The sequence below is a fragment of the Liolophura sinensis genome, chromosome 7, assembly GCF_032854445.1.
Source record: "Liolophura sinensis isolate JHLJ2023 chromosome 7, CUHK_Ljap_v2, whole genome shotgun sequence".
NCBI classification, from domain to species: Eukaryota; Metazoa; Mollusca; class Polyplacophora; order Chitonida; family Chitonidae; genus Liolophura; species Liolophura sinensis.
In genome coordinates, this window is record NC_088301.1 from 19,505,377 (window position 1) to 19,530,540 (window position 25,164).

Here is a 25,164-nt window from a genome sequence, read left to right on the forward strand (position 1 = left end):
GTGTTATTGACTATAGAAGTCTGCCTGAAAAAAATTGAAACGTTTAGCTCAATTGTTGACGCTTTTGCCTGCAGAACCAGGGGTCAACAAAGACCATTGTAACAATTTATCCAGAATTCAACATTAAATTTATGCACCTCGGAGACAGGTTGGTGTAGGTTGATTAATACAAGCATTTAACTCGTATGGAGGAGAATCGGTGGAAAGAAACATCCATGTTTTTACTGGGCCTTGGTGGTAAACTTGCCGGCCTATATGCGCTGGCTTGCTATTGATTGAAATCAATGTCATTCACATGTATACATACACTTTTTGATCATGCCTTTGGCTCAGAAAAAAGGCGTGCGTCTGATATAGGGGAATTGTCAGTAACGCACCTTAGTCGGTTACAACGGTTACTGATCTTCCCTTCGCTGATGAATCTTGCAACCCGTCCTGATCCGTGAAATGATCTTGGAAGGACGATAAACCATAATGAAATAAATAACTCAGCACCAATGAGTGCATATATTGTACAAATATATTAATTATTCTGCTTTTTGGGCTGAATAGAACTGCAACGTCATGGCATTGAAACACAGTCACTAAATTAGAAAAAAAGATTGTGTTTGGAGACAAATGGGTCCACTTTTTTGTCAGATTACACTGTAGATGATTTGCCCTTCCATGGGAGAATTGTATATGTTAATATATACTACTTCTTTATGTGTACTGAAAGTTAAAACAAGCAAACCTACATAAACCTATATAATTTTGGCACATTATCAGTTTGGAAAAACAGGTATATCGGGTGGGCATAAAAAATGGGCCGTACTTTGATGCTTCATTGTTCCATTATCCTTTGTTCAAACCCTTCAAACTTTAGCCATTCAAATGGCATGGTTTTGTTAATATACTGACCAATTTTCAAGGTCATAGCTTGAGTAGCTTGTGCACAGGGTTATAATGAAAACATAGCTTCAAAAACGCACGTTCCGGTGACCCGCATTGCATCACCTGTTAGATGTCATGAATAGCGCTCGCGCTGCACCTGTGTGACACGCTTAAATCAAGTGTCGTCTTGAAAAACTGTCTGTTTCTAATGTCAGAGAAACCTTTCTGCCAGATAGGCACAAGTTTTGCTGAATCAAGATGGTTTTCTCTGCGGCGGACAAGGATCTGATTGCCTTTGAAGTAAAACAAGGCAGAACATCATTTTGTTCCGAACATGCGTTTTTGACTCCATTTCGATTTTGGTCCCATGAACAGAAATATTAAAGGATTACACTGAAATCTGGCCAGCATACTTAGGACATAATGGCTTTTGAGTCTGTAAACTTAGAAGCTGACGTAAGCGGGTTTCGGAGATACTGAGTGTCAAAGTGCGGCCCATTTTTTTAAATGCCCACCCAATATATAACTTCGTGACACTATATCATGTGATCTGGAAAAAGCAAAATCTTTGAGAATAATAAAAATTCACAACCTTACGACAATTCCAGCCATAGTTGCATGGATGCAGAAAATACAAAACCGACGTTGCAGAACATTGTTATTTAAAAAAAGACCATTATTTCAGTACATGGGGCATGAACATTTGTACTTCAAAAACCGCCTACGCTAATTAACTCTCATAAAAAGAAAGGAAAACAATAAAATGAACTATATATCAAACTTCATGAAAAATGTCCAGGTTGTTGGGTTTATTTAAAGATTGTTTTCAGCCGAACAAAACGCAATGAGAAAAATTGCCTTCTATGTAGCCGTATACATTGGACACAATAGGTGCCAGTGCAGCAACACGTTCCTGTCATGTAAATATATTTATTCAAAACTACATAAAGCAGCAGTTATAAATACATTGTTAGAAAATTGCAGTTTAAAAAATATGCAGCCCCCCCCCCCCCCACACACACACTTTTTAAGTGGGGGGAGGGCATGGCCTCCCGCTTCCTACGACCCTGACATGTATATATGTATTGGGTTATAGGCCTATTTACATATTATTCCTTCGCATTGTTCATTGTATAAGGTAAACTTGATACCTGTTAATAAATAAATAAATAAATAGCCAACATTTACAACGCATATATCTCCATCTTATGTTTTAGATACTGATGGTTTTACACTGACCGTGGCTCCTTCAACCATGTTTATACCCTTGCATATGGAAGTAACCACATGAAACTGTTCGAATTAAGAGACTGTTCTAGTAGAAACTGGTCAAAATAGTTCTCTTTTTTTTTCTTTAATTTTTACGCATGTGAATATGTATGTTTACCTAGTTTACCTGTGTACGACTAAACTATTTTCACCTACAAAGATAAAACACAGACGAGTGATGTGCCCTTGGCCGTGACCTACATAACCCACGCTACATTTCCAAGTTACTGAGTCACCTCTACCTGTCCGTCTAACCTGAGCCTCGTCTTCGCTGCTCTATATAGGTGTACCTGAATTGCCTTTCGAACGCAGGTATTTACAAAATGGCGCCTGGAACGTCGAATACGATGCTGGGTGGCCTAATCTTAGTCTGTTTGACAATAGCATCAGGTAAGCGAACTTTGTAAATCGCAGCCCGCAATAAGGAACTAATGAAGAACTATAACAGGTTTAACTGATTGCAAATGATCAAGGTATAATTTCGTAGAAAACTGGTTAGAGACGCATTTATAACTGATGTGACTCATTGACACCGAGAGTGTGGTAGTAGTAAAGAGGCGACCCAAAATCACGGAAATACCAATTAAGTATCATAAGGCTTTAACGTTTATGAAGATAGTAATAATATTTGCAATTATACTAATGAACTGAATTATAGACTCAGTCTTGGTTTCAATTAACAATGAACAAACTTTCTCCGCATATCATGTGTTAAGGAAGCTTAGTGCTTCTTGAGAGGACAGGTGCGAATTGACCATGTTTTGGGTCAGGTTAGGCACTATAAAGGTTACTAGCTGTAAACATGCAGGTATTATGATGTAGCTTTAATGATTCAAGTGTACTATCTGTACAAAGGATAAGTTTGTACTTTGTAGTACAAGAAGATATGTTGTAATTCTATGGATATAATTTCAAAATATGTTGTAATGAATTGACATTTGACAACCTATACTATATGTGTGTGTCACAGATATAACTCATCAAGAGCTAGTTTTAACATGTAACTTTTGGCGTCAACAAAAAGCCATTTAGTTTCAATGTCTGCCTGTTTGTTGGCCAGTTGATCTGTAGGTCACATACCTTGTGGGTCTTATTAAGCCCAATCAGTGTTAATTCAGTGTCTTGCGAGACAGGTGTAACACTGGCAAACTAACATTGATAAAAGACGTTATTTTACTGTCGTTGCTAGATTAGGGGCCTCTGTGGCTCAGTCCGTTAGCGTACTAGCGCAGTGTAATGACCCAGCAGTCTCTCACCAATGCGGTCGCTGTGAGTTCAAGTCCAGCTCATGCTGGCTTCCATCTCTGGCCGTATGTGGGAAGATCTGGAAGCAACCTGCAGATGGTCATGGGTTTCCCCCCGGGTTCTGCCCGGTTCCCTCCCACCATAATGCCTGGCCGCCGTCATATAAGTGAAATAATTCTTGAGTGTGGCGTAAAACACCAATCAAATAAATAAATAAAAAAGTAGTTGCTAGATTGAATATAAATCTGTCTGTCGACTTAACGGTGCATTTGGCACTTAACATAAAAATCATGTCTTTTACCTGCAGTGGTTAAATAATGCGAGATATGTCGAAATATTTGTGTGACTTCACGAGATCCCAAACATTGATTGGGCTTATTAATTCACTTAAACGAGGGTATGTCTGAGTGCAAGATATTAACTGTATGTGTGTTGACAACTTGTGACTGTTTACTTACCCGATGTAACACCTTGATATTGTGTATGCTTTTCAGCTCAAAAATTGTCAGATCCCAGAGTACTACCACGGGGACTGGTACTCCCAGGAGGGGGGTGAGGGCGTCACGGCAGTCATAAACCAGAACTCCTGGGGTGGCCTTAACTGTTATGATATCAGAAATGCTAACGGCTCTGTCAGCAGTGATGACTTGGAGAGCCGCATTTTGCTAAAAGAGTAAGTTTTTAGCAACTATGGTGTCTTCATACTGAATTTAAGAAATATTATATATAAATTTGCAGTTATCATGGTGACAAAAGAACTGATTTGGTGGCTATTTAAGACAGTTAGGGTGCGGGCGTGTTGTGACTATCATACAGGCCATTGAGCAGTGCCAGCAACCTGCGGATGGTCGTGGGTTTCCCCAGTCTCTGCCCGGTTCCTCCCACCATAATGATGGCCGCCGTCGTATAGGTGAAATATTCTTGAGTACAGCATAAAACACCAATCAAGTAAATCAATAAATAAATAAACATTGAGCAGTGATCAAGGTCACGTGTGTTCAAATCCAGACCTTGGAATGAAAAAAACTTTGTAGAATGTTCGTAGATTCCACCTTTGTGGCTCTCTGTGACAACAACTAATCATTGCTGGTCATGTGACCATTTGCGATGAAGACCTCTAATATGCCATACCCATTATTACTCTTGATTACTTTTGCTTGATTCTGGGGGTTTTAATGATCTGGATTAGTATGTTGTTTTTATGTTTGTGAGAAAGCCAAGAAAATGTAAGTTTCAGCACCAGAAGTAATATTTATATGACCTTCATTTGTCTATAAACATCCACATGGGCAAATTTTTAGGGTAAACAGTGCTGTAGAAATTGTTTATGACAACAGAGTCTGAGATAATGTCTTTAGTTTTGGCCTGTCATGTTGAAAGCTTATATCATCCCACCTTCCAAACAAACTGAACATCATAACACCTTTCTAAATGAAGCAGAAGTTTGTTGCTCGAAGCAAAAGTAAGAGGGCAAGATACTGACGAAATAAAATGAAACTTCATGAGCAAATCACTTATGTTTTCAGTCCTAACGGTGAATGCTTCTACTGCCATTATGTACTGTACCGGACGCCCAACGTTTTACAGTATCGCAAGAGTAAGTTTACATTTTCCTCATTTTTTTATTCCAATTTGGCATTAAGCAATAATCATTCATTTTATGATTTCAAATAGGATAAAATATATGTGGCATTTCATCTTAAAACCAGTGTGATACGTATTGCATATAGTTTAAATCACCACCATTTTTTTTAAAAAATATTTTGTTCCAAACTATAGTAGTTTTATCTCTCAACCAAATTTGGTCAAACACATGTAGTATTGTTCTCATGTGTATCCATATATCATGATGTGGACAAATCAGGATCAGGATATAATACACACTTAACTGTCTTAACACTAAGATACACTTATTTTCTTAACACTTAGTGTACACTTAACTTTCTTAACACTTAATGTACACTAAACAGGTGATATACACTGAACACTTAGTGTACACTTAACTTTCTTAACACGTAATATACACTTAACACTTAGTGTACACTTAACTTTCTTAACATGTAATATACACTTAACACTTAATATACACTCGACACTCAATGTACACTTAACTTTCTTAACACTTAATATACACTTAACACTTTTATACACTCAACACTTAATGTACACTGAACTTTCTTAACACTTAATATGCACTTACTTAACACTTAGTGTACACTTGTCTTTCTTGACGCTTAATATAGGCTTAACTTTCTTGAGACTTATTACACACTTAACTTTCTGAACACTTAGCATACACTCAACTTTCTCATGTAAAGTATGTGATTTAGACTACTTCCATGCCTGGGCAGTTCTATTTCTTGCACCCATTGTATGCTGACGTCAAGAATTCTTGGGTATGGCTTTACATACCCAAGAATTTTACCAAAAAAAAAAAGAGAAATAACAATTTTAATGATTGTATATTGATAGTTTGTATTTGCTTTTACAGCCACTTGTGCCACCAGATCTCAGGGATTGGCCCCAGAGTTAGAATCTCTATGTGGGAAGAGACCATTCACTGAGGAGCTGATCACTCAATACAGTAAGTCCTAATATATGGTATATAGCTCCCGAGGAAGGCACCATTTGTCCCCCTGGGTAGACATCCACTTGACAAGTGGGGCTGTATTTTTATCAGCTGCAAACGGTATGCCATTAAGGCATATACATGTACTTCCCTATAATGTGACTTCAGTCCTAAGAGAAAGTATGTGGAAGTATTAAAATAGTATGAAGGATATGCTTTGGAACAGAGCATTGTAATGCTATGGTTCAAAATGATTTATGATGAAAAACGTTGTAATTAACCCCTTTTTTGCCTGAACATATTCCTGACGTGACTTCATAATACTCCTTGTGTGACATTGAATTAGGCAGAGTGTAAAAGTAGTTATGCTGTGATGATGTCAGTGGTGAGTGTTTGAACCACAGTGTCACTAGTGGCCGCATATTTTTTTGTCTTTTTGGCAAAATTTAGGAAAGCAATTCATAGCGTCTCAGTCCTTATCGTATGACCATGTTTTTTAAGGTGAAGAGATTTTGACACTGAAGGATGTAGCTCTCTAATATGGGTTGGATATGATCAGTATTTCACCTACAAGTACTTGTAAATTGGATATGCCAGCTAGTTCAACGGATACATCTACATGGTATATCTGCTAGTAATAACTTCGTCTGCCTTGGATATGCCAGTACTTGTACATGTATGTCTGCTAGGCTGTTCAGGGCTAGTAGAAATTATTTTTGATTTGTTGACGAGATCATAGTTAAAGTCTGTTTACTACATGTAGCCAAAAAAAAAATCGGTATTTTATGTAGGCTGATCTTGATTTGAATTACAATTTTCTAGTCTTGAACATTTTCTGAATTTTTCATGTTTAACTTTTTCTGGTCCCATAAACGATAAGTCAAAGATTTGAAAGGTGTTTTCATGCAGTCACAGAATTTAAAAGTTTAATTTTTATTTAAATTGGCCTCGCAAATGAGTACGTGCAATCATGTATTTAAGCCCTATGTAGGTGTCTTAAATTTGTAAAAAAAAAGAGTATGTTTACTCAAGTAATTCTGAATTTTAAAAAAGGACTAAACATTCAAAATTTTTTAACATTAATAGAATTATTGTAATGGGCTAATAGAACAGATTTGCTGTGAATTATACACTATGATTGTGTTGCAGGGACTGATCCTGTGAATGTGAACTGTAAGCGGACGTTTGAAGGGGTGTACCATTTCTCCTACGAGAAGCAGGAGGGTCAGGGGGGTATCTGCGAGACCCAGGACAGCACCATATATGCTTGTCAGCTGCCTGGCTCCCCTTATGTGGATAATCAGGTGTTCTATCTGAACTATGGCAAATGTCGGGATGTCTCCACCTCCAGGGAGCAGAGTAGGTCCATTGTCTTTGTCAAGGACTTGTTTTGCTATTTAATTAAAGTGAAAGACAGCACCTGACTGATGTTTATGTCCAAAGAAGGACTACCATTCAAAGTATGTTAAACCGGTATGAAAGGTTTTTTTAGATTTTTTCAGCCCAGTAAAAGTTTAGTGAATCTTCATCTTGACATAGCTTTAGCATGTCTCCATGATCGAGAGCAAGGTGACGTCACATTTACTCTAGCTCTCTAATCCCGAAGGTATTTTCGGCATAATAGTTTAAGCAGTAGCCTATGACAGACAAAAGTTGTGGACTTTGGCGATGAAGGCCCAAGTGATAAATGTGGTTTTCTCGGAGATTGGACATACTGGAAGAACACAGCAGGCCTACTACAAGGAACTCCATCGACCCTGTTTCAATAGCCTAGCTGCAGATGCACGGCTGGGATATTCCTGGTTCAGTTTGTAGCCTCCGGAGGAGTTGTGCTGATGATTTTGACCCCAAGTAAATGTTTACAAAATTACAATGTTGTACAACTAGATTCGTGCTCAGTTCTGAAACAAATGGAACTAAATCTAAGTACCACTGAGGCTGACCTAGGCATTCGACTGTCGCTGGATTTTATGCTTCAATTTTGTAGCAGTCACTTCTAAGATGAGAACAGTGCTGATCTAGTTATCGCGGACGTCAGAGAATTGCACCTTGGCTCGAACACAGCGTTTCAATCATTTTACTGTGTTTTATAAAAGAAAACAGAAAAAAATTCCCTTAAGTGCAAGAAAGACGAAGGAGCAAAATTTAAATTCTTCAGTTGTAATAAATTCAGAGAAAAAAAATTGTATCATAAGATTTTTAATTAAATTTAAGCGCTGTCCGATGAGATGCCTCTTTCTCATTCCCATGCATAAACCTTCAGCCTCTCTAATGAATTTTGCACTGACTTTAATATTTGTTATTTATATTGAATGGTATTTGGGGAGATGAATTCGGTTTGGGGCGAGAAGGTATGCTACTGTCTGACACAATTTGGGAAACCTTCGTCGAATATTACATGGCTTGTAAATCATACATGATACTAACCTGCTCCAAAGTTCAAATTTCCAGCTGGTTATTAAACCTGGTCACATATATTTTACTTTAAATTCAATTTAAATTTCAACTTGGAATATCTTATGATAGAGGATTTATAGTAGACAGTTTAATAATGTAACTGTACATATGTATTTTACATGTGTACTTCTGATTAATATAAAGTTTTTTTCTTTAAAATTTTATGCATCCCAAAAGCAAGATTATAAAACAAAACCTCAATGCATTTTCTGATGTAAATTTGTTTGTAGGAATCCGATATCAGTGCATGGGTACATGGGCTGGAGAAAATGGCTATACCTATGCTGGTATAGCTAACACCGTAGAAAAGGACCCCCGTGAAAGGTTCAAGTGCTTGGTAAGAATAAGACAAAATTGGTATTCTATTTGTCATTTGAGATGTAAATTGTGGCATCCATGTGAACACTGTTTGTTGGGCAGGGCTCGTACGCTTAAACCCACGCCGTTCCTCCTGACAACTCCTGAAAAAGCAACATTCGGTACATCAGAAAAGTTCACTTTTGAAAGATTTGTTGATTACATATTGAGTGACAGTTCAGGGGGAAAAAAACAATGTTTTTCAGAGCAATTCTTGAGTGGTTTTATAGCTAGATCATCTGCCTAGGGAGGCCTCCGTGGCTCAGTCGGTTAGCACGTTAGCGCAGCGTAATGACCCAGGAGCCTCTCACCAATGCGGTCCCATAATGCTGGCGGCCGTCGTATAAGTGAAATATTCTTGAATATGGCGTAAAACACTGATCAAATAAAATAAATAAATAAACATCTGCCTAGGAAAGGGTAGATCTGAGCTTACACCCTGAATCATGTCAGACCAAAGACTGTATTGTACATCAATAATCTTGGTACTACCTTGTTTGCAGCTCAGCATAAGAGCAATAGACCAAGTTCTGGTTGGCTTGCTGTCATTATCATAATTATACTAGGTTGGGCGTCATGTCAGATCTCTTTGACATGTCATTTTAGTGAGGCAGCACTATAAATATGATCAGCTGGCACTGGGTCTGGCCACATCATTGTGATGTGGCACAATATGAAATAATGTTCAAAGTGATTCTGAACCCCAGTCATTCAGTCAGTTTGGCTGAGTACCTCCTTGAGGGCCGGAGCTGCATGGTAATTGTTTCACTTAGTTGAGCTAATTTACTCGTGTAATAGTTATGAAATCAGCTGTCAGTAACAATTATACATAATAACTGAAAAAAGCATACTGCATGTAATTTGCTTTGGTTTTGATTTCTTTTGTTATTGTGGAGGAAATATCACAAAGCCACCACACATTTCATTACTTACCAATTAAGGTATTAGAATGAGGTTTTATGGTATATAAGGTTTATAGGTGGGGGGCCATGGTACCATAAGCCATTAAATCATTTATTCACTATAATTGCAATTGGATTTCTTTCCCCAGTTAACCCGCCTTGATCAAAGACCCGCCGACAACAAGTACAGATGGGTGCGATCTCGCTTTTCTGACTGCCGCAGTCTTCAGAGTACTTATGCTGGTTACGAGAGGCTGGTTGTCTCCCCTAGTAAGTCTTCACCACCATTCCTGATCATGTGCTGTCATATATATTACACCTTTATAATCATACAGATGATTTAAATGGCTCAAGACTCCGGTGTCAATACTTTTAAGATTATCAAACAATTTTGTTTTGTACTATAATGGGTTATTTTTTTATGAGGAATTGAACTTGACTTCATAAAAGAACCATGTCATCTTTTCTATTCACTTGAATCTGATAACTAAAATGAATTCTATTAGCTCCCAAAATACATTTTGCTTAGTCGGCTGTATTTCTCCGTAGAAAGAAAATGTATCTTAAAAAGTATTTCCGGCTGTTGTCGTAGAAGTGAAATAGTCCTGAGTTTGGCAAAAAAATGAAATAAATAGATGAATAAACAAAAAGTAAGTCCCATTTCACCCAAACAAGAGACATGTCATCTATATGCTGTGTTTGCCTGAAAAATTTTTCCCCCTGAAAGTATATTTTTAGAAGAAAAGTTAAAATATTACTGTGAAAGAATAGGGCAAAATGTGCAAGTTAGTAGAGCTAGTGGACAAAATTAAGGCTTTTCACAGTGTGCTTCTAGATGATCTAGTTCTAGGTCATATTATTCCTTCATACTTATTGAATAAGTATATTACAGGTATGGGTGTAAATGAGATTTCCCATTTGAAGAATCAGATGCTTGTACATTAATATATCTGTCTACCTGTCTACCTGTCCAGTTCCACCGACATCAACCTACACCACACCTGCCTGTAATCTACCTCGGAACCTGACCGGCACCTGGTTCACCATGGGGGAAGCGGACACCCAGGTCAACATTAATGAGACCCACATCATGATGAAGCAGAAAATTGATGAGTATACATATCGAGAGACTTACTTCTCGTGTCAGCAGACCTATGGTACCAGGTACCTAATGACGGCCATCACAGTCGGCAGATGGTGAGTGAAATAGTCTGGCTCGGGAAATGAACATGATACGTAGTACAGGAATTCATGCAGTCTAAGTCCTGGTAATGAATAGCTGAGCTACAGCTCTGCAATAATGAACACCCATTGAGTCTAACGCGATATGGAATTGAACATCTTGTCTGTAGCTCTGCATGGATAGGAACATCCAATCTAACTTTCAACTGGAACACCCAGTCTAGCTCTGGAATGGAACATCCAGTGGGGTCTGAAATGGAAGATTCAGTCTAACTCTTGAATGGAACATTCAGTCTGGCCCTGGAGTGGCAGTTTCAGTCTAACTCTGGAGTGGAATGTCCTGTCTTGCTCTGGAATTGAACATCCAGTCTAGCTCTGGAATGGAACACCCAATCTTGCTCTGGAATGGAACATCCAGTCTAGCTCTGGAATGGAACATCCCGTCCAGCTCTGGAATGGAATGTCCAATCTAGCTCTGGAATGAAACATCCAGTCTAACTGGAATGGAACATCCTGTCTAGTACTGGAATTGATCATCTAATCTAGCTTTGGACGTATAGATAATATGTGTGTTGCCATTACAACTGTTCTCAACACATCTATCAATAAAGTGCACAGAGGGACATCATATAAAAAGTCAAGTAAATAAAGTAAAAGTCTGGTGTTTATTTGAGAGGGTTTGTGTTGACATGCACGTTTATTATGTTATTATCATTAGTGTGGTGGTTGTTTCAGCGAGGTGGATTTTATCTGCTGGGACATTGTACCACGACATCACAGCATTGTCAGATACAGAACAGGTATGGATACGTCCAAGATTCAGATGTATAGTAATATCTTTATTTATCAAAGGTAGCTCAGTCAATTTACAATGAAACTGTTCTTCCCCAAGGCCTTTACGGAGAAAACAGTATAGAGGAAACATACTTTAGAGTCCAATCAAAACTAATACACGTACCTTCATGTTTCTTCATCATCTGCCCGGTTTCCTCCCACCAAAATGCTGGCTGCCAAGTGAAATAAACACCAGTCACATAAATAAATAAATAATATACAAATACTCACGGAACAATATTACTGAGCCCCAAAATGAAACTGGCCTAAAATCTATGACCAAGTTAATACTTTGACTCAATTCTCAGACTTCCTTTCATCTTAGAAAGATGTTTTAATGTCTAGCTGTTTTTGGTGGTAGGCTGATACAGGGAAAAAATGTGAGTTTCAGCACAAAAAATATTATTGAGTATGATTTCTATTTACCTTGAAAAAGGCACTTTTTAAGCAGATTTTAGGATTAAATACACAAATTAAAATGAAGTCAGTAAATACTGACAAATATAACTCTTTTCTTTTTCCAGGGCGTCCTAACCGCCTCACAGAAGATGAGAAAAACAACCCAAACTACCGTGAGATAAAGTTCCGTCAGGCCTGCGACTTCCTCTCTTTCACAATTGACAGGAAGAAGACAAACTGGAAATACGGTGTTCTTATTCGTATGTTGACCATTTGATCAAATCTGCAGAACAGAACAATGCACATAGCTAGGCTTTACTGATTTATATATGTGTGGTACATGGAGTAATTACTGATTTATGTATGTGTAGTACATGTAGTAATTACTGATTTATGTATGTGTAGTACATGTAGTAATTACTGATTTATATATGTGTGGTACATGTAGTAATTACTTTTTATAGTAATTATTGGCCACTTTGGTGCCCAGATCATGCTAATGGTTGGTGTGTCCACCGGGGCTGTACTTGTTGCTGCTTCACTTGGTATCAACAGGGCAGTCAACATGCCGCCCTCATGCAGCCATTATGCTGGTGTCACCATCCTACACTGAGGATGCGATCATCCGGGCTATAGGATGGGCTGAGGATGCGATCAGGATAGCCACAACTTAAATGTAGGATTGGAAGTTAGACTTGGCCTGTACTACACTAATTCCTCCACTTTATCGCATATGAAAGAGGATGCTCTCATTGCAATTTATGCAAATTTTTAATTTGATTTTGGGGATAAGACTACATTAGTTGTGTTGGAAAAATACCACGGCTTCACAAAAAGTATGATTTTATCAGTCTACACAGATGTGGCCTTCAGAATATTCTTCAATAAACACTTTGCAAACATGGAAAACGTCTAAGAATTACAATGTAGATATTTTCATCCCTTATAATAGCTTGGTATTTTGTATTGGAGGGGGAAAAAAAACAAGCACTATATTGCCTGTAGTCCAGGCGAGGTGGCAGTTAAGGGTATGTTGTCCGGGCGAGGTGATTGGCTGTGGTGTCATGTCTGGTGTCTACTTCACATGTTATTCCAGTGAGGCAGCATCATTAGTTTGTCAGCTGTGAGACGAGCCTACTTCCTGGAAAAGTAAAAGCTGAATTCAGATAAAGCAAACAAGACACATGTATACAAAATATATTTTAAAAAATTAAACATTCATATAGATCCGTGTTGGGGAAAGCGCTAGCAAAAAATACATGCACGCAGCTGCTGCGCGTTTGCATCGCTGGTGGTTGTGTCACATTCGGATGTTTTGAAATCGCTCATTTTGGAGCGCAAAAGTGGAAAGACATGGTGTTGATTAACTGTTCAGGTATGTGACGCTGCATGGTGTTCATCAGGATGTCTTTTTCGATTTTGTCAAATTTTATAGAGCAAACTATCTTATGTTTGTTCAGTCTGCACGTCGTGTCTGATCTCTCCAGCATAAACATGTCAGTTGGACCTTATTTAAACAGCATGTTGCCGGGTCGATAAAATCTAGTGAATTAAAACCTGATGTTACATTAGCAAAATGTTTTGCGTTGATTAATTCCAGGGTGCTGTTTGTAGAGTTCATCAGTGATAAATTTAGCAGCTTTGTCATCAGTGCTGAGCATGAGACAAGCGCTTAATAAGCAAGTTTGTTGGCATCCCCTGTGAAGCAGAACTAATGAATATCTTGATGCCGTGGGATTAGTCTCCAGATCATGTGTTAATTGATGTGCTGGTGTTGGTTAATTTGTTCAGCAGTTGATAAGTAATGTTGCTCTGTATGCATTTCTTTCTTAATTACTAGTATAACATATGCAAATCTCTTTGAACCTGAATTATACATCTAGCTTCAAGTTCAAAGTTCCGACCGTAGGCCATACATGGGAAGGTCTGCCAGCAACCTGTGGATGGTCATGGGTTTCCACCAGGCTCTGCCCAGTTTCCGCCCTCCATAATGCTGGCAGCCGTCATATAAGTGGAATATTCTTGAGTACAACGTAAAACACCATGCAATTAAATAAATAAGAAGATCAAGTTCTAATTCAGTTTACTACCCTACTGTATATGAAGTATAACTATCATAAAAGATTCAAATTTAGTTAAAGTTTAATTTTTCATTATTTTGAAATTTCCATCTTTTGGATCCTATTTGTGTGGATTTTATATCTTGTTGTTTTTGATTTTATATAATTCTGTTTTAGAATTGTTTTAGAATTGTTTGCCCATGCAGGATTGATCATTTACACTGCACCGGTTCCAGCTATCTAGCGTCGGCCTGGTCTGTTTGTCTATGTTCTGCATGATGCACCTGCATGGAAACAATTACAATCAATCAAATTTCACCCTATGTTTGTTGAACCATATTTCCTTCTTGCTCCATGCAATCATCATTCATGCAGTGTCCGTCAAGGATGTTAACATTACCTGTGCAGGTCTTGATTAAAAGTACTTTGTGTACAACAGGTGCATCAACATTGGGACATCGTTAACATATCCATGCAGTCTTCACAAGATAAAGGATTTAAAATGATCCTTTTCCTTTCAGTGGACCCACCCAATCCTGTGCCTTGCCCTATCGCTGGACGATATCGCTTTAATCAGAACGCTCGTAACCGTAGCGACCTCATCACCACTGTTATCAGGGGTGTGACGGAGAGACCCAGGGTGAAGGTTGACTGTCGTAATGTTCAGAGCGAGTTCAAATCCTGCAGTGGAGACATGACTAAGATAGAAATCGATGCAGAGTACTGCGAAACTGTGGATTACAAGGGAAGGCCGATAGGGGAGTATGGTGAGTTGGACATATTCTTACTGTCATATCAGCCCTATACATACCTACAGATCGTTTTATCAACAGCTTTATATATTATAAACTTCAGATTGAGTTTATCTTCAGATTTAAATGTTCGAAAGATATCTCATTTCAGTCTCTCAGAATTAATTCGTACATATGCCAGTTTAAAATATTACATAAACAAATTTCCATTTTTTATTTAAAACATAATGTTTTAGTTTTAAATGATTATTTGATTTGATTGGTGTTTTACGACGTACTCAAGAATATTTCACTTATACGACTGAGGTCAGCATCATGGTAGGAGGAAACCGGGCAGAGCCTGGGGGAAACTCACGACGATCCACAGGGTGCTGACAGACCTTCCCACATAAGGCCGCAGAGTAAGCCAGCTTGAGCTGGCTTTGAACTCGGGGACTGCATTAGTTTTAAATGTTTATTTGATCTTTTAACTGGTTTTAAACATGTTGATCTATTTCAGTTGATTTTGTATGTTCTTGTGCATTGTCCCATCAAGAACCATATTCCGTTCCACCAGGTTTAAGCTTGTTCTTGTCACAGTATAGCTGAAATATTGCCATCGTGGCATCAAAGGGATACAGAATCTATTCTGATTGGCTGGTGGGAGAGATAGGCAAGTCCAGGCCATGCCTAGCCTAAGCTGAATTTTAGGTGATATGACAGATTTATTCAAGCATGACCAAGTCTGCAGGGATTAACCCAGAAAATCGTATCTCCACTGTGAGCCAATCAGCATCAATTTTGTCTCTAAGCTCTAATCATTCATTCAATCATTCATTGATGTTGTAACTTACGTGTGTTGCAGATGAGCCTGACCGCATTCTGACCTGTGTGGGGTACTGGATGGAGGACATGAAGTCCTATCTGATGACCTATGATGAAGAGGATGCAATCTCAAACTTCAGATGTTGGGTAAGCCAGCCACAAAGGCTTTAATCCATCCAAATCTGAATTACAGCTGTGTTTGTAGATGCAGATTGCTGGAATGGTTTTCAACTTTTGCTTGGGTGGGCGGGCGGGCTTGGGGGTGCAGGGGGCAGGTGTCTAAATAGCACAAAAGGCAAAGCAATTTCCTGCAGGAAAAATGAGAAATTATAACATTGTGCATCTCAATCTTGCCAGCCTCAATACATATAAACAGATCGTAGGTGGTAAGGTCTGCCAGCAACCTGCGGATGGTCGTGGGTTTCCCCTGGGCTCTGCCCGATTTCCTCCCACCATAATGCTGGCCACTGTCTTTTAAATATTTTTAATTTTTTGAATAAATATTTTTTAAATATTTAAATATTCTTGAGTATGGCGTAAAACACCAATCAAATAAATAAATAAATATATACAAATCAACATATTCCAAAACCAAATTATACTGCATGCAACATTTCTTTTATATTAAACCTGCCTCATTCTGTGATCATTTGAGGGAAATTATTTGCTGAGGCTGTAAAGGCACCTTGAGCCTCGTACACTGCGCGTCCCCGTCCCCCCCACTCCCCACACACGACCCACCACCCTACTTTGATGCACTGTAGCCTAAATCTAGCTGATATTTGGTAAAAATATTGTGTATTTAGGCTGTGGCCTTAATTCTCACGTCCACACATATTTTCAGGTATTGCTGTTGTTGCTTTCAGGTGTACAAGCGTATCAGCTGGACAGAAATCGTCCTGTCTCGTAGCGCGCGTGCGACCTGCGACCCAAGGCAGGAAGCCACCAGCTACACCCCTGATCAGGGCGCCAGTCTGTCCCTGGAACTCTCTGAGAGCGAGAGATTGTGTAAGTATAAACAGCTGAGTATGAATTCTTAATGGAATGATGATGCTCTTGCGAAATCTTTATTTGCATGGGCCAGTTGCTTCACAGCTTAAGTCAGTTTTAGAATGAGGCCATGATGAGCAAATTGAACACCTGACATGTTTTGTCACTCTGAATAAAATTTTGATGTTTGCTTATGATTTTCTGTCACTGATGAGCTGAAGTTCAAATCAAGCAGCTTCCTGCATACTTGCCATACAAAGATGACAAATGTAAACTGGCGCAATTAATTTCTAATTTTGTTTTATCGTACAATGCGATCAGAATGCAGTGCTCATAGTAGTTTACTCTACGCGGGAAGGTCTGGCAACAACCTGCGGATTGTCGTGGATTTTCCCCGGGTCTACCCAGTTTCCTCCCACCATAATGCTGGCCATCGTCGTATAAGTGAAATATTCTAGAGTACGGCGTAAAACACCACTAAAATAAATAAAATAATAGTAGTTTAAAAATTCTTCTAGGATAAAGTGTACACGAAAATATGTTAAAATTCATAAAATGCGTTATGATACTATGATACTACCTGTAATCTTCTTCAGTCAACCATCATTCAATCATGAGTTCAAATCCACCACTTGACCCTTTGTCTTTTTTGATGCCATGAAGGAATTAAAGAGACTGTCTAAAAATATTAAATTCATTGCTTGCAGTTTTAAAAGAAAGCAAGGAGTGGCAGTGCAAATAGACTATACCACCCAGCTTCAGCATTGGCATAATTGAGATTATACGTGATAATTTTTTAAAATGTAGTTTATTTAGGCTGTTGGGAGATTGTGTAACCTATATGATCTAGATCTGAACATGCATGTTTGCACTTTCTCTTTCAGTTGACATGTGCCCACAGAGATATGATGATGGCTATTACCCATACAGAAAACCTTTAGCTATATACGTCATGGCAGGCTCAAGTCATTTGACAAGTTATCTCCCTGTTATCGGAACTCTACTCTTCACCTTGTTTTCATTCTTTTTACATTAAGGCATAATTGTTAAGTTTTGTCTTCGATTTGCGCAAATCATAGCCGTGCCCTGACCTCAGGAATAGATGGTTTATACAACATACTCTAGGCCAACTTGTATGCCAGAGTGTCTTGTATTCCTGAAGTTCCCGCAAATCTAACTCCAGCTGTTCCGAATCACCCACATGTTCTTCGTCATGCCATTCCATCAAATCAAAGATTTTCAATAAATTGTATTAATATGAAATGTCATGTATGTTTACTTTTTACACCATAATATGGAATATTATTACTTGTGGGGAATTTGTTGAATCGGATAGACAATTCATTGATACATATATGTACATTCCGTGGAACTGCAGCAGTTGAAATGTTACAATATGTTTTATATATGTTCCTATCTGCATTCCAGTTTCAGCTGTGGCAAAATCATATTTTAACTAGAAGCTTTTATGATAAAAGGCTCTTCTTAAAAATATTCAACTGTATATCATCGTCTGGATTTGTATTATTTGTAGATGATTTTTTATATTCATATTGTATATAAACTGATTTTTTTTTTTAAAATTCATGTACATGAATCAATATTGTTGTAATCATAGTACTATTTCATTCATTTTAATGGATGCAGCTGGACTTATTGCTTATTGCTTATATTACTACATATAAAGGCATATAACATTTATTCTTCTCTGTAAAATTAATATCAATGTGAACAAAATTCAAGCAAGCATATTATAATTTGGATCTGAAATTTTCCAAGTTTTAAGCTACTGTCAATCACTTGACAATGACAGTCTGGGCGGGGCCAGGCTATTGATGGACAGTTTTGATTGTAATTAATCCACCGTATATTTACTTCTATGCAATTACTGTATTTCGAGATATCAAAGATATTGTATTTGACCTAATGTTTGGCCCGTCAAAATGCACTTCTGGATGTGCATGGAGGCCTTAAAATGATGGTTTCGATACAAAGTTTTTCGGATTTGAAATTACGCCACAAAAATCTCCTTCAATGTCACCCTTCAAGATGGATGAATCAATTAGAAGCAAGGAAAATGTGTCCCTTGAAAAGCAGTAAATATTTCCAATATGTCAACAAAAAGACATACTTTTAAGTGCGTGGAAGAAATTTTTTTTTGTATGATTGATATTTTTTCAGGTTTGGGACAGACTAAATTACTAGTCTCCATTTTTTAGGAATGACATTTCATTACAGAAACTGTATCAGTAAGAATTTCACTTATATCTTCAGATGTCTAACATCAGCAGCTATATGTACAAATATATTTAGTATGTAATGTTAATTTCATCCTTTTTTTTTTTTCAAAAACATAATTCTTGTTTCCTCTCAGAAACAAGACATTTTTCTTTCAAAAATAAGAATTTAAGAGTTAAGCCTGATTTCTACCTAAACACAAAGAATTATTCATACCTTGTGATCCTTTTATTCACCCCCATAACCAGCTGTGTACTATTCACAGATTGGCCACAGATGCATGTGCCTAGTTAGTGCATCAAGTGAATCCTGTCATAACAAAGCTACACACATGTACATGCTAGCCTTTGGCAATATTAAGGTACTGCCTCCTGTCCTTCCGTTTGTTACAATATTGTATCATATCGTTTGTGTCCTCTGTATCAGTTTGTAAATAAATTCATAATTTTTATAATAAACCCATGCTCTGAGCTTTGATATCTTACTCTTTCTTAACCAGAGGGGGAATTCTGGGTAACTCTGGACTACGTTCCACGCAGTTAGTTGAAAAACGTGAAAATTAATGAGAGACGAACATGCACACCATTGTCAATTCTTGTGATAATTTGGATGTTATTATATTACCAATCACCTGCATACTAGAAATACTACATTTGTTTGTATGACCTATTTTTGAGGAAAAAATGAAAGGAAATGACCTCTAAAAATCGAAGTAAGCATCACGAAATAGACCACTTAAAACTATGCATAAATATACTTAAATTTTTTAGATTTTTGTAAAAAAGAGTTGAAGGTGTTCAAATATTTGACTTCTAAGGTGGGCTTTATGGACCATACTATCAGAGGTTAGGAACTCTGACGTCACAGGAGGTTTTTCCAACTCTAATCACGACACTGAATGTTGGAATAACTCTTTTTACACATGAGTAAAATATTACTGAAATAACGTTTCCAGAAATTCCTTTCTTCTGGTGAACTTCAGTGGAAAAAGGTGATGTGACGTCAGAGTTCGTAGATACCGTCAGTATGGCTTATAAAGCCCACCATAGTTTTCAAATATTTGAATGCCTTGAAACACTCAAAAAAATCTGAAAATAATAAATGAAAGTAGTTTTACGGATAGTTTTCATTTGTCTTTATGATGAACCTTTATACATTTTTTAGTTTTCTTTTACTTTAAAGACCATTTTCCACAAAACGTGTTCTTTTGTTTCAAAGACCAATTTCCACAAAACGTGTCGATCGCGGTCATAACTATAAATTACCAAGTATTAAAATTTTTTAATAACAACTGTAATGTGCATTTGAGGCCTTCCTTGGGTCAGTTGGTTAGCGCGCTAGCGTAGCGTAATGACCAAGGAGTCTCTCACCAGTGTGGTCGCTGTGAGTTCAAGTCAAGCTCATGCTGGCTTCCTCTCCGGCCGTACGTGGGAAGGTCTGTCCGGGTTCCTCCCGGAAACTCAAGAATATATATATAAGTGAAATATTCTTGAGTACCGCGTAAAACACCAATCAAATAAATAAATAAATTTAAGTCCCTTGGAGACTTGGAACAAAACGGAGTTAACTTGCCGTCCGGAAATATACGGGTATACAGTTTGTCTGAACTGCAAGTGGCAGGTAAATAACTACAACCAAGCACGATTGATGTTGGATGACTAAAGTAAAAACAACAAAATGCATTGGCATCTAACCATATGATCCTACATCAAAATGTTGTCAAGCGCCCCGAAATGACCACAAATTTCACAAAAGATCGGGGGAAACACCAATATCAATATAAATAATTTTGAATACGGTACTGGTAACCATAACCCAGTCATGATTGATATTGAAGGTCTAATGTCTTGTGTTACGGGAGCCATGCTAAACTTGGCAACCAAAAGCAATAAAATGCACTGGCAAGTGAGTGTATGATCCTGTATCAGAAATGTTGTCAAGCGTACTTATACAGAAGAAGACTCTCTGTAGGCACTCAGGTTTCCTTCACCGATAAATTTGACCGTCATCATGCATATATTATTGTTCAGTATGGCGTTTAAAGCCAAAATAAATAAATAATGACAACGTCAGTTCAGATATAGCTGAATATTTATTGGTAACGGTACTGCATGATCAAAGTCCTGCAAGCCCTGGACGACAATAAATTATGCACCTATGGGCCTATAAACATGCATGTTCGCCTATTCAGAGAGAAAAATTTTCTTTATTATATGTATTATTTAGTCACGAAATAATTTGTGATCGATGTTATTCAACATCTTTGTCGATAATATTACTGATATTTCAAAACTTGGTCAATAGCTATCAGTGGCGTCGGAAGCGGGGTGATGGTTTTGCCTACATGTAGGCCTAGGCTATTTGCAAAATTTGTAAATTTTAGTTGGGACTAATATAACTGCTATATTAGCCCCAGGTTTTGTGAAACGAATGTCCACTTCAAATCAAGCTGTAGGGCCTACATTGATTGCCACCAATATTCTACTTCTATTATACTTTTTTCCATTGTTCTTGTTTTATCTTTATCTTAAACAACTTTTTTTTGCATATGATAAACAATCTGTATTGCGTTAACGGCAATAAAGAGAGTTTGAATTTTAAATCATACTATAAGCACTAATGAAAATACATATAGGCCTAGGCTTCAGTTTCATCAATATTAACACCTTTATCAAACAGCTAAGTTTATCTCCCAAAAACAAAACTCAATACTTCAGTATTTTATTTTGTCATCATCATATTGGCCTATTAACGCTGAGAATTGTCTGCTGTCATATAATGCATGTTATTTCCTCCCTTTTACGATAAAATTGAACAAAATACTTTGTCCCCCTAGTTTGAAAACAGAACAGATTTTCAACCTTTTAGGCCTAAACCTGAATCTTTGCCGTTAGGACAGCTGAGTCAAAGGTATTATTTCTTCTTCTTCTTATTATTATTATTTATTTATTTTTTTTTTGTGGCGTGTAACGAACCAGGTAATGCGTTGACTCGTACGTTGATGTGCCATTTATGTTAATCGCTGGAACTCAAGGAACGAGTGTAGCTGCCTGACGAGGTGCGCGTCCTAGCGACAAAAATGGCCGACAGTCCGTAAATTTATGACGGCGGTGATAAGGCGATTTACTCTTCAAATCCGCCTAAGTGGACAATAGGTAAGTGGTTTATTGGGCCATGTGTAGGATGATATGTTACCGCTGCTACTGCAACACCCTGTCAGGCCTCTTTTGTAAAGGTAAATGAGTACAAGGGCAGTATTTCTTGGACCCCAGAACATCTTGGCTAGCATGCACGGCAGTCGGCATGCAGGTTATGCTGAGTTGGGTTTGTTTCATCACGGCGTCGAACTCTTTTACAATGTGACAAAGCTGTCTGATTTGGGCTTGTATAGTTAGGCATTTAGACTTTACCTTTGAACAAATCTGGTACAATAGAATCAAATCTCAAAGGCCTAGTACATGTATAGTGACTGTGATTATGAGATCTGTATTACCGGTACTGTACATCGGTAAATCGATAAATTGAACCGGCCTTTGAACGGTATGGAAAGATTGCGGTGACTGTTAATAGCTATACATGTGCATGCATGAAGTCTTTAAAAGCCAATTTACCCACTGGACGTGACCAACATAACCACGACAATACTTCAATCATTTAATTGGAAGGCTTTTTATTTTGCAGTATGCTGTAAGGTCATGTGATTTGTAAGTCGTTTTATTTATAGAACCACACATTATCTTAATGTTGCGTATGTAAATGTACATGTATATGCTGGGAAGATTTTATGATGGCGGCAATGTCACAGGAGTAAATGCCATGCCATGTTTTCTCTTTTCTTTTTAGTATTACTATCCATGTTGCTGTAAAAGTATTTTTTTATGTATTAAGCTGCAGTTTTACATTAATGTGTCTCTACGGGCAGAGTTTCTGGTAGCCATGCCATCAGATCTGGTTTTGGACATCAGATGAAATGATCAAGTGATCTGTCTATAGAAGATATAGAAAGGGCATGTACACTGTACATGTAGGCTTTAATTCTGCGGCCAAGTCTGGTGTTCCATAGAAATCTGTAGTTTAGCATAGCTTGTAAGGCATAGAATTTACCATGGCAACATGTCACACTTTAAGCATATATACAGTATGTCTCTTAAGACCTTGGTAATAACTAAGTTGTAATAAGCTTATAGTTTAATATACATGTACATATACTGTACATATATAGTTTTTATGCGTCACAAAGCAGTGAGCTTATCGTCACATATATATGTAAACTTTGCCGGAACCTTAAACCTTGATTCCAAATTAGTATGCACAAGTACCTGCAAGCAACCTGCATATAAACATGGAATTATGAAATTTGAGGATTAAGGTTTATAGATTATAAATATATAATATATGGAATATTGGATTTTACAGATCAAGTGACTTTTTATTGGTGTATAATACTTTGGCCTGGAATGTAGTCATATACATGTACCACAGTGATACCTAATCACTGTTATTTGTGGTATATAATAATGTTATGTACCACACTGTTACCATTAACTTTTAAAAGACCTGTACCAAACCTGTTTTTGATACTGAAACTTATAATTTCCCAGTAGAATATCATCTCATGTTCCAATCAAACCTCAATACACCTTTCTAAAATCAATAGAACTCTCAGAATTAGGAAAAATGGGCAGGTTAGTCATGGATGAACTTTATGATCATTTAGCGTACCTATATACCACATTATTATGTGAAGTTTGTGGGTGGGGGTGGGGGAGGAGGTTATACTGGAATTTGGTTATACTTTTCCATGTACTCAGATTGTGTCTGAACTCATGCAACTCTTCCTTAAATAGTGAACCTATATCCATGAAACTTAGCATACATCTTTCCTATCATCTAAACTTGTGCATGCTTGAGATTAATTACATTTGAGAAATTATTTTTCATAATTACTCCCGTTCAGGTACTTAGTGCATTAATGGATTTTCATGTACACAGATTTTGCCCATGCAACTCCTGCTAAAGTATTTTGCCAATTTCCCTGAAACTTTGTGTATATTTTTCATATTATCTAAACATCTATATGCCTAATAGTAATGACATTCTGATTTTTTTTTTTTTTTGTTCACAGTTACCCCTATTCATTTACATGGCATAATAATGCTTTTGCCTAAAGACACATTTCATTATCGTGATGTTGAATTCAAAGTTCTGTTTGAGTATATAAATCTTGCTATCTGTTTTTTTATTTTTGGAAATGTTCGGGATGGAAGTTATAGGAGGGGGGGAGGGTTTAAGGAAGGTGTTTTGGACATAGTGATTTTAGTTAACTAAAAAAAACTAAATCTGGAATTTTTTAAAGGTTGTGAGATCTGCTACTTCTCAGTGCATTAATGCATACCTTCATGTATATACACATAATACTGTTAATACAATGAAAAAAACTGACATAAACTGACAAAAGCCGGATTTCATCAGTGAAACGTGTAACTATTTGCCACCTACCACTGTTCTTGTTTTACTCCCTATGATGTAGTCTAGCTCTTATATTTATTAAACATACATTGCAACAATCAGGAATATACTTGACTAAAAAATTGTACTTATGTGTGGAGAAAGGAAACAAACAGTAGTCTCTCAGGTGCATGTGTTTTGGCAAACCTGATATATTAATGAGAGAGAATCCCCCTGGGAGTGTGCAAGGTCATTGGACAGTGTTTGTGTACACATCAACATTTATAGAGTCTGGCTATTGTTGCCAAGCTTTGATCTCTGTGTTACATGTATAGATACATGTTTTATTTATAAATTTCTTCCATTTTATTATTTTTCATTTTAGCAGCTGTATTCAAGGATAAATGTATGTACATGTACGAAACTGAAGGAAAGAGTATACAGTCTTTTACCACACATGTTTTCTCTACACGTATGTTTCCATCAGTCATATATCCAGGGGTTCATAGAAGTCATGTTTTTTTTTTTGTTTCGACCGACCGTTTGAGATACTAAAATTGAGTACTTTTGTACTTTACTCTTCTTCTTCGGTTAAAGTAATTAATCACTGCCCATAAATGAACTAAAGCTTGCCTCCTAGTGGATACTGCAAACTGATGATTGGAGGATATTGCAGTTATTGTTACGTGTATTTCAGGATACTAGTCCAGTGAAGACTAGAAACTGACTGAACTCACAACATGAGCAATTGATCCTGATATCACTTTTCAAAAATATTCAAGTTA

At 37.4% G+C, this 25,164-nt stretch overlaps 2 protein-coding genes across 3 annotated transcripts in view; both read left to right on the plus strand.

Moving 5' to 3' along the window:
* The first annotated feature begins 1,296 nt into the window (after positions 1-1,296).
* LOC135470711 (uncharacterized) lies at positions 1,297-18,985 on the plus strand. Its single transcript, XM_064749747.1, has 14 exons — positions 1,297-1,329; positions 3,882-4,060; positions 4,914-4,984; positions 5,879-5,971; positions 7,106-7,315; positions 8,644-8,750; positions 9,822-9,942; positions 10,647-10,869; positions 11,590-11,654; positions 12,213-12,347; positions 14,669-14,914; positions 15,744-15,850; positions 16,570-16,711; positions 17,578-18,985. Exons 1-14 carry the CDS (start codon positions 1,297-1,299, stop codon positions 17,727-17,729), a joined length of 1,884 nt encoding a protein of 627 aa, XP_064605817.1. The 3' UTR covers positions 17,730-18,985.
* A 3,044-nt stretch (positions 18,986-22,029) lies between these two features.
* The window catches only part of LOC135470368 (uncharacterized), a 38,297-nt gene continuing 35,162 nt past the window's right edge, over positions 22,030-25,164 (plus strand). For both annotated transcript variants that reach the window (XM_064749267.1, XM_064749268.1), the window contains exon 1: positions 22,030-22,086. The gene's annotated coding sequence lies outside the window, so the exon portion shown is untranslated. The remainder of the gene's footprint in view (positions 22,087-25,164) is intronic.